The sequence below is a fragment of the Saccopteryx bilineata genome, chromosome 3 (assembly GCF_036850765.1).
Source record: "Saccopteryx bilineata isolate mSacBil1 chromosome 3, mSacBil1_pri_phased_curated, whole genome shotgun sequence".
NCBI lineage: Eukaryota > Metazoa > Chordata > Mammalia > Chiroptera > Emballonuridae > Saccopteryx > Saccopteryx bilineata.
The window spans coordinates 36958281-36971164 of record NC_089492.1 but is presented as its reverse complement, the minus strand read 5'-3'; the positions used below and the strand labels follow the sequence as shown (position 1 = coordinate 36971164).

The 12884-nt window shown below is 40.7% G+C and overlaps 1 protein-coding gene across 1 annotated transcript in view; it reads right to left on the bottom strand.

Moving 5' to 3' along the window:
- Window positions 1-10861, bottom strand: part of STK3 (serine/threonine kinase 3) — a 389481-nt gene extending 378620 nt beyond the window's left edge. The window contains exon 1 of the mRNA XM_066265981.1: window positions 10630-10861. Coding sequence (XP_066122078.1) covers window positions 10630-10655 — 26 coding nt within the window. The 5' untranslated portion in view covers window positions 10656-10861. The remainder of the gene's footprint in view (window positions 1-10629) is intronic.
- Between the last annotated feature and the right edge of the window lie 2023 nt (window positions 10862-12884).

Here is a 12884-nt window from a genome sequence, read left to right as displayed (position 1 = left end):
CATGTTTTCTTATCCACCCATTTACATTTAAGGTTATAATTGATATGTACTTATTTATTGCCATTTTATTCTTTAAACCTATAATCCTCTTTCTCTTGATTTCTTTTTTCCTTTCTTCTTCTTATAGCAGGCCCTTTAACATTTCTTGCAATACTGGTTTGGTGGTGCCTGACCAGGAAGTGGCACAGTGGATAGAGCATTGACCTGGGACGCTGAGAACCCAGGTTCAAAACCCTGAAGACATCGGCTTGAGCATGGGCTCATCTGGCTTGAACAAGGGCTCACCAGCTTGAGCACAGGGTTGCCAGCTTGAGCATGGGATCATAGACATGACCCCACAGTCGCTGGCCTGAGCCCAAAGGTCACTGGCTTGAGCAAGGGGTCACTGGCTCAGCAGGAGCTCCCCAGTCAAGGCACACATGAGAAAACAATGAATAAACAACTAAAGTGCCACAGTACAAGTTGATGTTTCTCATCTCTTTCCCTTCCTGTGTGTCTGTCCCTATCTCTCCCTCTCTTCAAAAAAAAAAAAAGAAAAAATACTTGTTTGGTAATAATGAACTCCTTTCACTTTTTTTTTTTTTTTTAGTCTAGTAAGCTCTTTATTTCTCCCTTAATTTTAAATTATAGCCTTGCTAAATAGAGCAGTCTTGGTTGTAGGTCCTTGCTTTTTGTCACTTTGAGTACTTCCTGCCTATCTCTCTGGCCTGAAGTGTTTCTGCTAAGAAATCATCTGACAGCCTTATTGGGGCTCCTTTGTAGATAACTAATTGATTTGCTTTTCTCTTGCATCTTTTAAGATTCTCTCTGTCTTTAATCTCTGGCATTTTAATTATGATGTGTCTTGGTATGGGCCTCTTTGGGTTTATCTTGATTTGGATTCTCTGTGCTTCCTGAACTTGTGTGTCTTTTTACAAATTTTTAGCCATTATTTCTTCAAACAGGTTCTCTATCCTTTATTCACTCTCTTCTTCTCCTGGTATCCCTATATGCAGATATTGTTAACACTTGATGTTCTCCCAGAGGTCTCTTACACTTTCCTCAGCTTTCTTATCTGTTTTCTTTTCACTGCTCTGCTTAGGTGCTTCCTGTTATCTTGTCCTCTAAATCACTGGTTCAAGTTGTTATGCTTGATGTTGTCCCAGAGGTCTCTTAGACTTTCCTCAGTTTTCTTATCTGTTTTCTTTTCGCTGCTCTGCTTAGGTGCTTCCTGTTACCTTGTCCTCTAAATTGCTAGTTCAATCCTTTTCTCCATCTAACCTGCGGTTGATTCCTTCTAGCGTATCTTCATTTCAGATATTGCATTCTTCATTTCTGATTGGTTCTTTTTTATGGTTTCTATGTCCTTTTAAATGCTTCTGTCTCTTTAAGTTCTCACTGAGATCATCCATTCTTCCTTTAAGGTCCTTGAGCATCCTTGTAACCAATGTTTTGAACTCTGCATCTGGCATTTTGATTGCTTCTATTTCAATTCATTTTCTGGGGCTTTCTCTTGTTCTTTCATTTGGGGTATATTTCTTTTGTCTCCCTATCTTGTCACTTTGTACTTGCTTTTATTCTTAACCTTCTACAAACTATTCCACCAAAGCAACCAGAATGACCTTTTAAAAACATAAACTGCTTAAAATTCTGCTTAAAACTCTTTAATGACAGCCCACCACACTCTGACTTAAATCCAAATTCCTTTCCATGACCTGCATCATTGAATCCCTGCCCAACTCTCTGACCTCATCTCCATCCACTTTCTTCCTTTCCATAACCCAACCACAGAGCCCTCATTTCAATTCCTCCCACACATTATACATTTTCCCACCTCCTGGTCTTCTTATAGTGTTTACCTCTATCTGGAATACTCTTTCTGGCTACTCATATGAATAAATTCTCAACCTCATGTCACAGCTTAAATATTACCTTTTCAGAGAAGCTCCCATCAACTTTCCTAGTAAGCAGCTTTCACTGTTTTTCTCTATCAATACATGCTACTTCTAACCTTCTCAGCTCAACCCCAACTAGATTTTATGTTCTATGAGAGCAAAGATCCCATCTATTTCATTCAACAGTGTTCCCAGCACTGGCATTTGATTATATGAATAAATGAGCAAAATGAACTCAAGGCTGACATCAATTTCTTCCATGAGCAATCAGTGAGTAAAGAAAGTCAGTTTTTTGCCTAACCAGGCAGTGGCGCAGTGGATAGAGCATCTAACTGGGATGCAGAGGACCCAGGTTCGAGACCCCGAGGTCGCCAGCTTGAGCGTGGACTCATCTGGTTTGAGCAAGGCTCACCAGCTTGGACCCAAGGTTGCTGGCTCAAGCAAGGGGTTACTCAGTCTGCTGAAGGCCTGCTGTCAAGGCACATATGAGAAAGCAATCAATGAACAACTAAGGTGTCGCAATGCGCAATGAAAAACTAATGATTGATGTTTCTCATCTCTCCATTCTTGCCTGTCTATCCATCTCTCTGACTCTCTCTCTGTCTCTGGAAAAAAAAAGTCAGTTTTTAGAAATAAACATGATAATGGGACAATTCAACACAAACAGAAGAGAGCATGTAGCTAGAGAGAGTCAAGGAAATTAGCTGCCACTATCTTTCATTTACACTTTCCTCAAATATATAAAATGTTAACAGAAACTACAAAAATCATTTTAACTTGCATTTCTTTCTAATTATACAACTGTAGGTCCCATGATTTCAGAAAACCTAACATCCTAAAAATGAAAAGATGATTTGGACAGAATAATATTCTACAGTTTGAATACAGAAACTACCTCATCCTTGGAATCACATAAGCTCAACCATTTCCCCAGTTTTATATGTGTGTGTCTTTGTGTGTTTTTAGAGATACGAATATATTACATCAAGATATAGCAAATATCTGAAAAAATGTACTCTTTACTAAGATATCTGGTATACTAACAGCTTTCTGTAATTCTCATTTTGTTACAGAGTCATTTTTCAGGATATATACTCTGACATACTTTTAAGAAGTTGAAGGTAATCTGCAGCTAATAAGCAAACAATGGAAACAATAAACTTATTTTTAATATGCATGCATGTGTTTATATATTTGTTACTTTCATTTATTCAACTTGAGACTCTATGTAGAAAAAGCAGTCATAAGACATCTCAAATATAGAACCTTTGCTATAAGAGGTAAAGAGCCTTTTAGGATTAGAATAATCCTAACATATGAGGCAATTCAAATAAAATCATAAAAAAAGGAGCTTGGGACAAATAAAAGAAAATTTCTATAATATAGTATAAATGTTCTCTTTAGAAGAAAAACCTAAAGACCTTCAGTAGTCAGAGAGGGTGGAGTTGGTAAGAAGTAAGAAAGTGAGGTCATCATAATTATAGTTGGATGTTTCCAGTGTGTGGGGTCATTCTACACCAGAAGGCAAATGCACTTTTGCCTCATAACAACCTTTTCCTTTGTAAATTCTGTCAGACATCATAGTTAACTGTTTTCCATTTTTCCATACTTTAACTGGACATGTATAAAGTGGTCACAATACAGTAGCTTTTACATGGTAGTTTCCTCTGTCCCTTTCACTTTTTCCCTTTTGAGAATTCCCTTTAAAGAATCTCTAGTGCACATATAAGTTATTACACCACTCTGGATTCCTTTGGCAATGTTATCATAAAGCTTTTAAGTATCACGATGGGGTTGGAAATGAAGTCAGCTTCCTGATTGTACTATATGCAAGAGTGTTTTCTTTAAACTGCATCACAACCCATTGATAGGTAGTGCGAATTATTCAGTGGGTCATGACCAACAATTTTTCAATGAAATAGACCAGAAAATAGAAAAATGCTACAAACCATCATACATAGTACATTTCATAAAACTTCTATTTTAGTTTTATATATACATGGGTCTGCAATGGGTCGCGTCATCAATTTTTTTTTTTTTTTTTAATATTTTGAGGCCCTGGCCAGTGGGTCAGTGGATGGAGCATCGGCCCAGTGTATGGACATCCCAGGTTCAATTCTTGGTCAGGGCACACAAGAAAAGAGACCATCTGCTTCTCTCCCCTTTCTCTCCCCTCCCTTTTATCCCCTCCTTCTCCTCCTTCTCCTCCTTCTCCCTCTTCCCCTCACACAGCCAGTGGCTCAATTGCTTTGAGCATTGGCCCTGGGTGCTGAGAAGAGCTCCACTGGCCTGGCGTCTGCCTAAGGAGCTGAGGATAAATCAGTTGATTTGAGCATTGACCTCAGACAGGGGTTGCAGGATGGATCCCGGTTGGGGCGCATGCGGGAGTCTCTCGCACTATCTCTCCTCCTCTCACTTAAATAAACAATAATAAAAAAATAAAACTTCTGAAAGCCACTATTATATGATAGCCTGAAGAGACAAAACCCCTAGTTCAACAGATGTATTGGAATGAGAAAATTTAAATTCTCAGGATTTTCCCCCCTTACAATCCAAACAAGAAATGCTCTTTATCATTAAAGTTGTTCTGATACACATTTCTGGAATGAGCATTTAGACTATGTCAGAAAAACAAATTTCAACCAAGCTATGCTCAATAAATGTTTAACTTTTTATCTTTCTAACAAATTATTCAGTATTAATATATGCCAAAATCTCAGCCCCTTAAAGAACAATGAATAAACTAATCATTGCCTAGAGTTGACTGAAAACTGAGTTTATCTACTGTCTTAATGTGTAACTGACGCTCACCCAAACTGCTCCAGATTCTGTCTGTCACACTCCCTTTCTCTAACAAGGAAGAGCCAATTGATTATTCCCATCTATAGGGCCTAAATCAATTGCAATGGAGTTGGTGCAACCCCAAATTAACCAAGAAAAGCCAAAAGGAGCATAAGGTTTAGGAACAAGTCATTAATGCAAGCAGATGTTTCTGTTTGCTCAATTCTTTTCCCTTGAACTCCTTGGAACACTTCCTCCACTTGTCTGCCTCTGAAGGTGGGAGCTTACCTCAGGGCCTCCTACTGAGGCTACTGCCTTGACCTTTCTAAGGGTTCTTAGAGTTCACCTCTTAAAGACAACTCCTTGCTTTGAGAATCTCTCTGATAATAAGCATACAAGAATTTTACTTTCTAACATTCCAGGAACACATGAATTAGAAATATAACATTAAAATGAAATTCACCCCTCTTCTCATTGCAATGTCTTCATGGTTTTCCTGATTCCCTATTTCTGTTTATTTGGTTTATTACTTGGACCCACTCAACTTAATTCCTGAGAGTCGGAAGTTCCCTGCTGACTTTTTATCTCCATTCCTAATTTCTAGCCTAAGGTTAGGTAGGGCCACTGATACTACGGGCTGATATGGGCTCTATATGCTAAGGATAATACAAATACTTTCTACTTTACACTTCTATATCTTCATTCTTTTACCTTTGCTTTTCATTCCATAACAATCTATCTTGTGGCTGATAATCTGTTCATTCCTAGCAACACTTTCCATTATTAAAAGTTGTTTTACAACCTTCACTTTTCATTTATGTGAATGTACTTTGTATTCCTAACATTTTCAATCTTCATCTCTACTTCCTCCAAACTACCTTCTCACATTTATAAATAAATCGCCACAAAATCCAACTACCACTTAAATCAAAGAACTTTCCTCATGTCTTGAAGCTTCAGTAACTTACTCTGTTATTATCTCTCCAGTGTTTTTCACTGTTCCACACCAACTTTTCCTCCAAATATACTTTAATCAATAATTATTAAACAACTATTTATCCCATTGTATGAGGAACAAGGTCTGTCCAGTAAAATATATCTTTCCAGCAATGATTTTCTGTCCTCTCTTTGACAAGCACTGTATAACCACCTACACTCCAGGAACTATACAGACTTCTCATTGCTGCCCAGCTGTCTATCATAAAGATCCACTGTCTTTTCTATGAATGTTCTACTTGGTGAAGAGCTCACATTTTGGCCATTTCCCTATTCTGTGGTCACTGTTATCTCAACTAGAGGTTCCCCTATAAAGGATTCTGATAAACTCACCCTACAAAATGTTTAAAATTAATAGCCATTTCATGGATTTACATTCCCAAAGGGACTTCATTGTAATAAGGACTTCTGAAGACCTCTGTGACAGACCTGTTAAGAATATTTGACAAGTTTTTTTTTCTTTTTTTACTTTTTTCTTTTTTTATTTTTTTTAGTGATTGGAGGGGAGGCAGAGAGACTCCCAAATGCACCTGGACGGGGATCCACCCAGCAAGCCCACTAGGGGGGGATACTCTGCCCATCTGAAGCCACTGCTCCATTGCTCAGCAAATGAGCCATTTTCTTTTAGCGCCTGAGGCTAAGGCCACAGAGCCACCCTCAGTGCCCAAGGCCAACTCACTCAAACCAATCAAGCCATGGCCTCGGAAGGGAAAGAGAGAGAGAGAAGGGAGAGGGGGAGGGGTGGAGAAGCAGATGGTCACTTCTCCTGTGTACCCTGATGAGGAATCAAACCCGGGACATCTACACTCCAGCCAATGACACTCTACCACTGAGCCAACCAGCCAGGGCTGAAATTTCAGAAATCTAAAAGCTATTCTGGTATCTCAAGTCAACAACATGGGTGTCCACATCTATTGTCTATGTTTAACTTGTTGGGAAGAGTAAATCAATAATGTGACAGTAAAAGGGGCCTTAAAGATCATCTAGTAAGGATTCTCAGATCTGGTTGTACTTTGGAATCTCCAACTTCCAGAGGAGAAGAATGATGTTCAAAGAAGCAAATTTCAAAATCAGTACAAATCTGGGCCTAACACCTCGGCCTAATGCTACATCAGACATATAGGAACAACATGCTAAAAGTATAAAAATATATATGAGGATAACAAATACCCAATTCAGGACAATAACAACCTTTTGGGGGATGATGAGGAAATGCAATTATTGAGTACAGAGGGCTTCAACTGCATTAGTAATATTTTATTTCCAATGCTGGGTAGTGATGCATAAGTATTAATCAAATTAGTTCCCATTATCTTTGAGATATCTAAAAGTTTATAATTAAAAAAATAAAAACAATATGACCATGGCATATATACTCAAATGGATATTATATTAAGAATACAGAGAAATACTTTAGACTAGATACAGGGGTCTCCAAACTTTTTACACAGGGGGCCAGTTCACTGTCCTTCAGACCTTTGGAGGGCTGCCAAATACAGTGGTCCTCTCACTGACCACCAATGAAAGAGGTGCCCCTTCCAGAAGTGAAGTGGAGGCTGGATAAATGGCCTCAGGGGGCCGCATTGCGGCCCGCGGGCTGTAGTTTGGGGATGCCTGGACTAGAAAGTACTCAAATAGAATACTTTATGAAGCAAGCCTCGAAGAAAGATTAAAACAGATTAATAGTCAAAAATAACACAAATTTTTCTAAAGAAAAAGCATGACCAAAGGCAATGTTTAGGGTACCCAGAGCCTACAACCTAAATAAAGAACAATAAGGAAACTTCAGGAGAACAGAATCATCCTGGAGACTAGCAATAGAAGGCTGTGGCTTAAGGCTGAGATTAGGTGATGGAAGTAGAAGTCCTGGGCACTAAATTGATTAGTGTGCCTCAATCCCCTCCAAAATGCGTAGCATGATTTCAGTGCTGTTTTAGCACACTAAATCAGAAGCCATGTGCAAGATGAACTCAAGCAAATGTGATCATTATGAGATTCTGTAGGAAAGCAAAGGGGAACAGAAGGAGATATGGCACTGGGGACCAGGTCTGATACCCTGCCCTACTCCAAACAAAGCCCTTCTGCTGCTAAAAAATTTAAAAACCACTGGACTACAGTGTCCAGTTGGAAGGCACTGCTGCAACTCAAGTGAGAATGAAGGTCATAAAACCCTGGAATAGGGTAGTAGTACTAGGAATCAGTGGCGGGGGGAGGGGTAATGAATCCACAGACTTTTTGATGGAACATTTGATAGGTTCTCGTGATAAACTACATAAATGGGATAATGAAAGAGTGGATCTACATGACGAAATTAAAAATACTAACTGAGCAATAGCTCCAGATCATACAGACTTGAGCATCAGCAACACAAACATGACCACGTATATAAAATGTCTGAGCCCTAAGGAAGTGCTTTCAAGGGGGAAAAGCAAGTGGTATGTTTACAGAGATTAAGGGGGGAAAAATGTAAACCAGAAAATTCTGGAAAGAGATGGCTACCACACTATGGAATGCTAAGAAAGCAAGCAAGAGTTTCAAAAAGAGGCATCACTATACATAATGAGACGAATACACAGCCTTTGCAGCCAATCAGACCCAGGTTTCTGGCACCTCCTCCACCTGAGCAAGTTATTTAACCTCTCTGAGCTTCATTTAATAAGGAAAACAAACTAACAACTACATAACTGACATGTTATAGAGCACTGTGGTAAGTGTTTCACGTATACTGTCACAACACACTTTACAGATAAAGAAATTAAAGTTAGATCTAGCATAGCAAGTTGCAGAACCAAGAATCTTATATCTTAAAACAATAAAATAAAGGAATGTATATATAAAGTTTCTGGAAAACACTATGACCTCAAAAATGGTAGCTATATTTCATTATTATTCGGTAATGATTCATTATCAGGGGACAACACAAAACATCACTGTCAGTTATCCCCCTCACAGCACTCTCTTAGTGTCCTCATCTATAAAACAGGATTAATGTCTGTAATCTAACCTACTCAACAGGGTTGCTATAAGGATTAAATGGTATTATGAAAATAAAAACGCTATAAAAAAATTAAGAGATATTCAAATATATAGAATTGTCACATATTTTTTGCTCTTTAGAAATGCCTTCTGGCCTGACTAGGCAGTGATGCAGTGGATAGAGCGTTGGCCTGGAATGCTGAGGACCCAGGTTCAAAACACTGAAGTCGCAGGTTTGAGTGTGGGCTCATCCGAATTGAGCACAGGCTCACCAGGTTGAGCGCAGGGTTGCCAGCTTGAGTGTGGGATCACAGACATGACTCCATGGTCGCTGGCTTGAGCCCAAAGGTCACTGGCTTGAGCAAGGGGTCACTAGCTCAGCTGCTCCAAAACACACACATGAGAAAGCAATCATTGAACTAAAGAAGCCTCAACAACAAAGTTAATGCTTCCCATCTTTCTCCCTTCCTGTCTATCCCAGACTGTCTCTTTCTCTTTCTCTCTCACTAAAAAAAAAAAAAAAAAAAAAAAAAAAAAGCATCTTCTGGATTACTATGTCTCTCTGAAGAAAGCTAAAAATAAGTCCGATAAATCTGTGAAATGGGCAACCACTCTATTAAAAAGTGTAAGTTACCAGTGCTGATACATACCACCCACATCTAGCACTGACCCCTCCAGGTTCTCTAACATCCCTGCAAGGGATCATTTAGAGTACAGCTAATCAGTAGAGACCATTTCAACTCAGAGTTGTTCAAATTAACCTTGTAGTCCTAGCTCAGAGGTGCTCCTTACAGTCCCTCCAAAACAATAAAAGGGAAAAAAAAGTGTTTCCAATTTCCCTCTCTAATGTTAAAACGCATGCCCAATCAATACTAGAATTCAGATACTTTATAAAATGTCAGAAAAGAATTAACCAAGGGCTCTGATAAGAGGTCTTTTCTGAAAACCCGTCCACAACCCCCCTTTTACACCTGAACAGATGGTTTCCAGGCCTCAAGGCTCACATGTCTATACACCCTATTCACAATAGCTCACAAAGTCCCCTACCTTTTTAATTATTTGATATTCTTGAATCCACCACCTTTCATCTAAAGTTCTCTAGGTATCAAAATACACAAACTCTTTAATCTTCATAACAGCACTATCTGGGAGAGAAATTAGTACTTTATTTTATATAAAAATAAAAGTCTAAAGTTAAATATTTTTTAAAACATCAGTTAGTTGATTCATTCTTGGGGGGTGGGGAGGACAAATACACATTATTACATCAATAGACAGCGTTGATTTAGCTTCCTCAAGATCATTTCAAATATTAGTTTGAATGTACCTACTGTGTACTCTTACACTTCCAATATATCAAAGATAAAATATGAACTAACAGTAAATACCAAAGTGTCACTATTTTTACATGCTAAAAAAATTATATGGGGGAGAAGTTCTAACTTCAGATTCGTATCTTGCATCCATAAATACTTTTGAACTTGAGGGATAGAGGAGGAACACCTGTCGGTGCATTTTTCCAGACTGTGTAGCTATTAATATTTAATTCCTTAAACTGTTAATAAATAACCTGCCTTCTCCAAAGAAAAGGCATTATGAAAAACATTTGACAAGAAAGCCTATATGATTGTAAGAAGCCTAAAAGTTTCCTACTTTTACACCTCCCTGGCTTCGTGAATTTGCCACTAGGGAAAACTCTGCCCACCCCCAACCCCCACCCCCCACCCCCGGAGTGCGGCCGCGGGGAGCCCGGCGCTGCCCACCGACTTGGCACGCGCGCCAGGCCAGGCTGGCGCCGGGCACGAGCGGCTCCGCCCCCCCTCGAGCCCCCTCGCCCCGAAGACAGACGCGGCCCGGCACTTGGACCTGCCCCGCGACCGCCGGCGTGCCCGGCTCGGGCCCCGCAGTCCGGGAGGGTGTCACGGCCGGCCAGGCCTAGTGGCCCGCGCCCCGCGGCCACCGGCGCCGGCTCCCTCTTTCTCCCGCTCCGCGCACTCGTTACCTCTTGGGCGCTGGCGGCTGCTCCATGGCGGCCGGGGACCGAAGGAGGGACCTGGTGGGCGGCGAGGACCGAACAGAGCACAGGAACCGGGGCACCGGCCGGCCGAGCCCGGGCAACCGCAGAGGGAAACTCCAGGAACTCGGAACAACTTTCCCGTAACTCCACGGCGGATCCCCCTCCCGCTCGCAGTGAGGCTCCTCCCGGCCCGCCCCGCCTCCCCGCGGCCGGCCGCCGTCCCGGGAGGTGGGCGGGGCCGGTGGCGGTCCGGGGATAGCGGGCGGAGCCGCGCGCTGGGTGGGTGGGCGGAGTCGGGGGTCCGGGGAGGAGCCGGTCTTACTGCAGGCGGGGCTGAGAGGAATGGGGATGGGAAGAGCGAGAGGGCCAGGCGTAGGCAGAAGCCAGAGCCTCTCAGTGCTAGAGCCAGGGGTACTTTCCTTTGAGCTGGCGCCCCTCGCTTGCCTTTCTTGTTTCTCAACCAATCCAATTTGATTCCATTCTCTGGATTTCCCAAGGATGCATCCCAAACATCTAGTGCAGGCGTTTGAAGTACTACTAACTACCCACGTTCCCCTCTAGTTCTGTTTATAATTATTGGTTATGTTTTCCCCCAACCATTTGACATTTGCAGTTACAGTACTAAGGATGTTTCTGGGAATTCTTGTTTGATTTTTATTGTAGACGGCTCCTCGCTACATTTCACAATAATTATGTCTAATTACAAAGAAAATAATTACTGCAATGACATCACTCAGTGAACAGGATTCAGTGCACTATGGTCTTGTGGCCTATTCAGTTGTGTAACCTGGCAAACTAAACAAATTATGCTACATAGAAAAAGTACTAAAGAAACGTTTATTTCCTTCCCTCTTGCCACCCTCTCTCCCAAACCTTTTCCTACACCATTGTAATTTGACCCCTTCATGCATCCTTATTGTGTATATACCATTAACCTTAAATTAATTCTTCTACAGGTATCTTTCGTATGACCATCTAGAGCTGCTATATAATGACTTTACTTTTGACAGAAGTTGTCAAGATGTAGTGTCATATAATTTTTGGAGACTAGAACAGTATGAAGAGAATGTTCTATAAAGGAACTTCATGAACATTAATCCAAATTATACTTGTCTGTTAATAGTTACTCTTCTTTTTGCATTATTTTAAATTTCACTATGTAATAAACTTACATGATTTCTCTTCAATTAGATTCCCCCCTAAGTTTAATAATTTTAAATTTATAAAGACCATTTATTGCTGAAATCTAAAGTCAAATTCTGTGAACAAGAGAGATTATTACAGAATTTTATATTGATTTGCATTTATTAAGGATCCACAGCCTAACAGTTCAGAAGTAACAAGACAACAAAAAGCTAAAACAATAATATGTTAAAGCTAGGAAGAACCTTTGAAATTATTTCATTCTGTCTCTCACTCTTATTCTCACTTTCATGCCCTATTCCCATTTTCCTATATTTCATTAGAAAAATCTCTTTCAAAGAGGTCTTTTCATTCTTTTTAAAAATTGCCACATTTTAGGATGGGCTCAGATTGTCATACTTTAAAATGGACCCTCAGCCCGACCAGGCGGTGGCGCAGTGGAAAAAGCGTCGGACTGGGATGCCGAGGACCCAGGTTCGAGACCCCGAGGTCGCCAGCTTGAGCACGGGCTCATCTGGTTTGAGCAAAAGCCCACTAGCTGGGACCCAAGGTCGCTGGTTCCAATAAGGGGCTACTCGGTCTGCTGAAGGCCCGCGGTCAAGGCACATATAAGAAAGCAATCAATGAACAAGTAAGGTGTTGCAACCCGCAATGAAAAACTAATGATTGATGCTTCTCATCTCTTTCTGTTCCTGTCTGTCTGTCCCTGTCTATCCCTCTCTCTGAGTCACTCTCTGTCTCTGTTAAAAAAAAAATAAAAAAAAAATGGACCCTCAATGTTACCAACCTTAAACTCCAGGAAGCCATTCCCATTCAAATCACCAGTACCACCACCCCACTACCTTAGACATTTTGTAAGATGCCTCTCTTACATGGGCCTATACTACACTGTGTGGGCTTTTGTACAATGCTTATTACATTGTATTTAAGTTCTGTTAATTTGACTGACATCCCAACCCAAATGTGAATCTGTTAAGAACTGGACTACGTCTCTATTCTCTCTGTCCCTTGCATAGCAAGTGCCTTACACATCATAAGGGCACTGGAATGGATAGCTTCCTTTTGCTCCCCCAGATTCACTTTCCATCCTTCTCCAT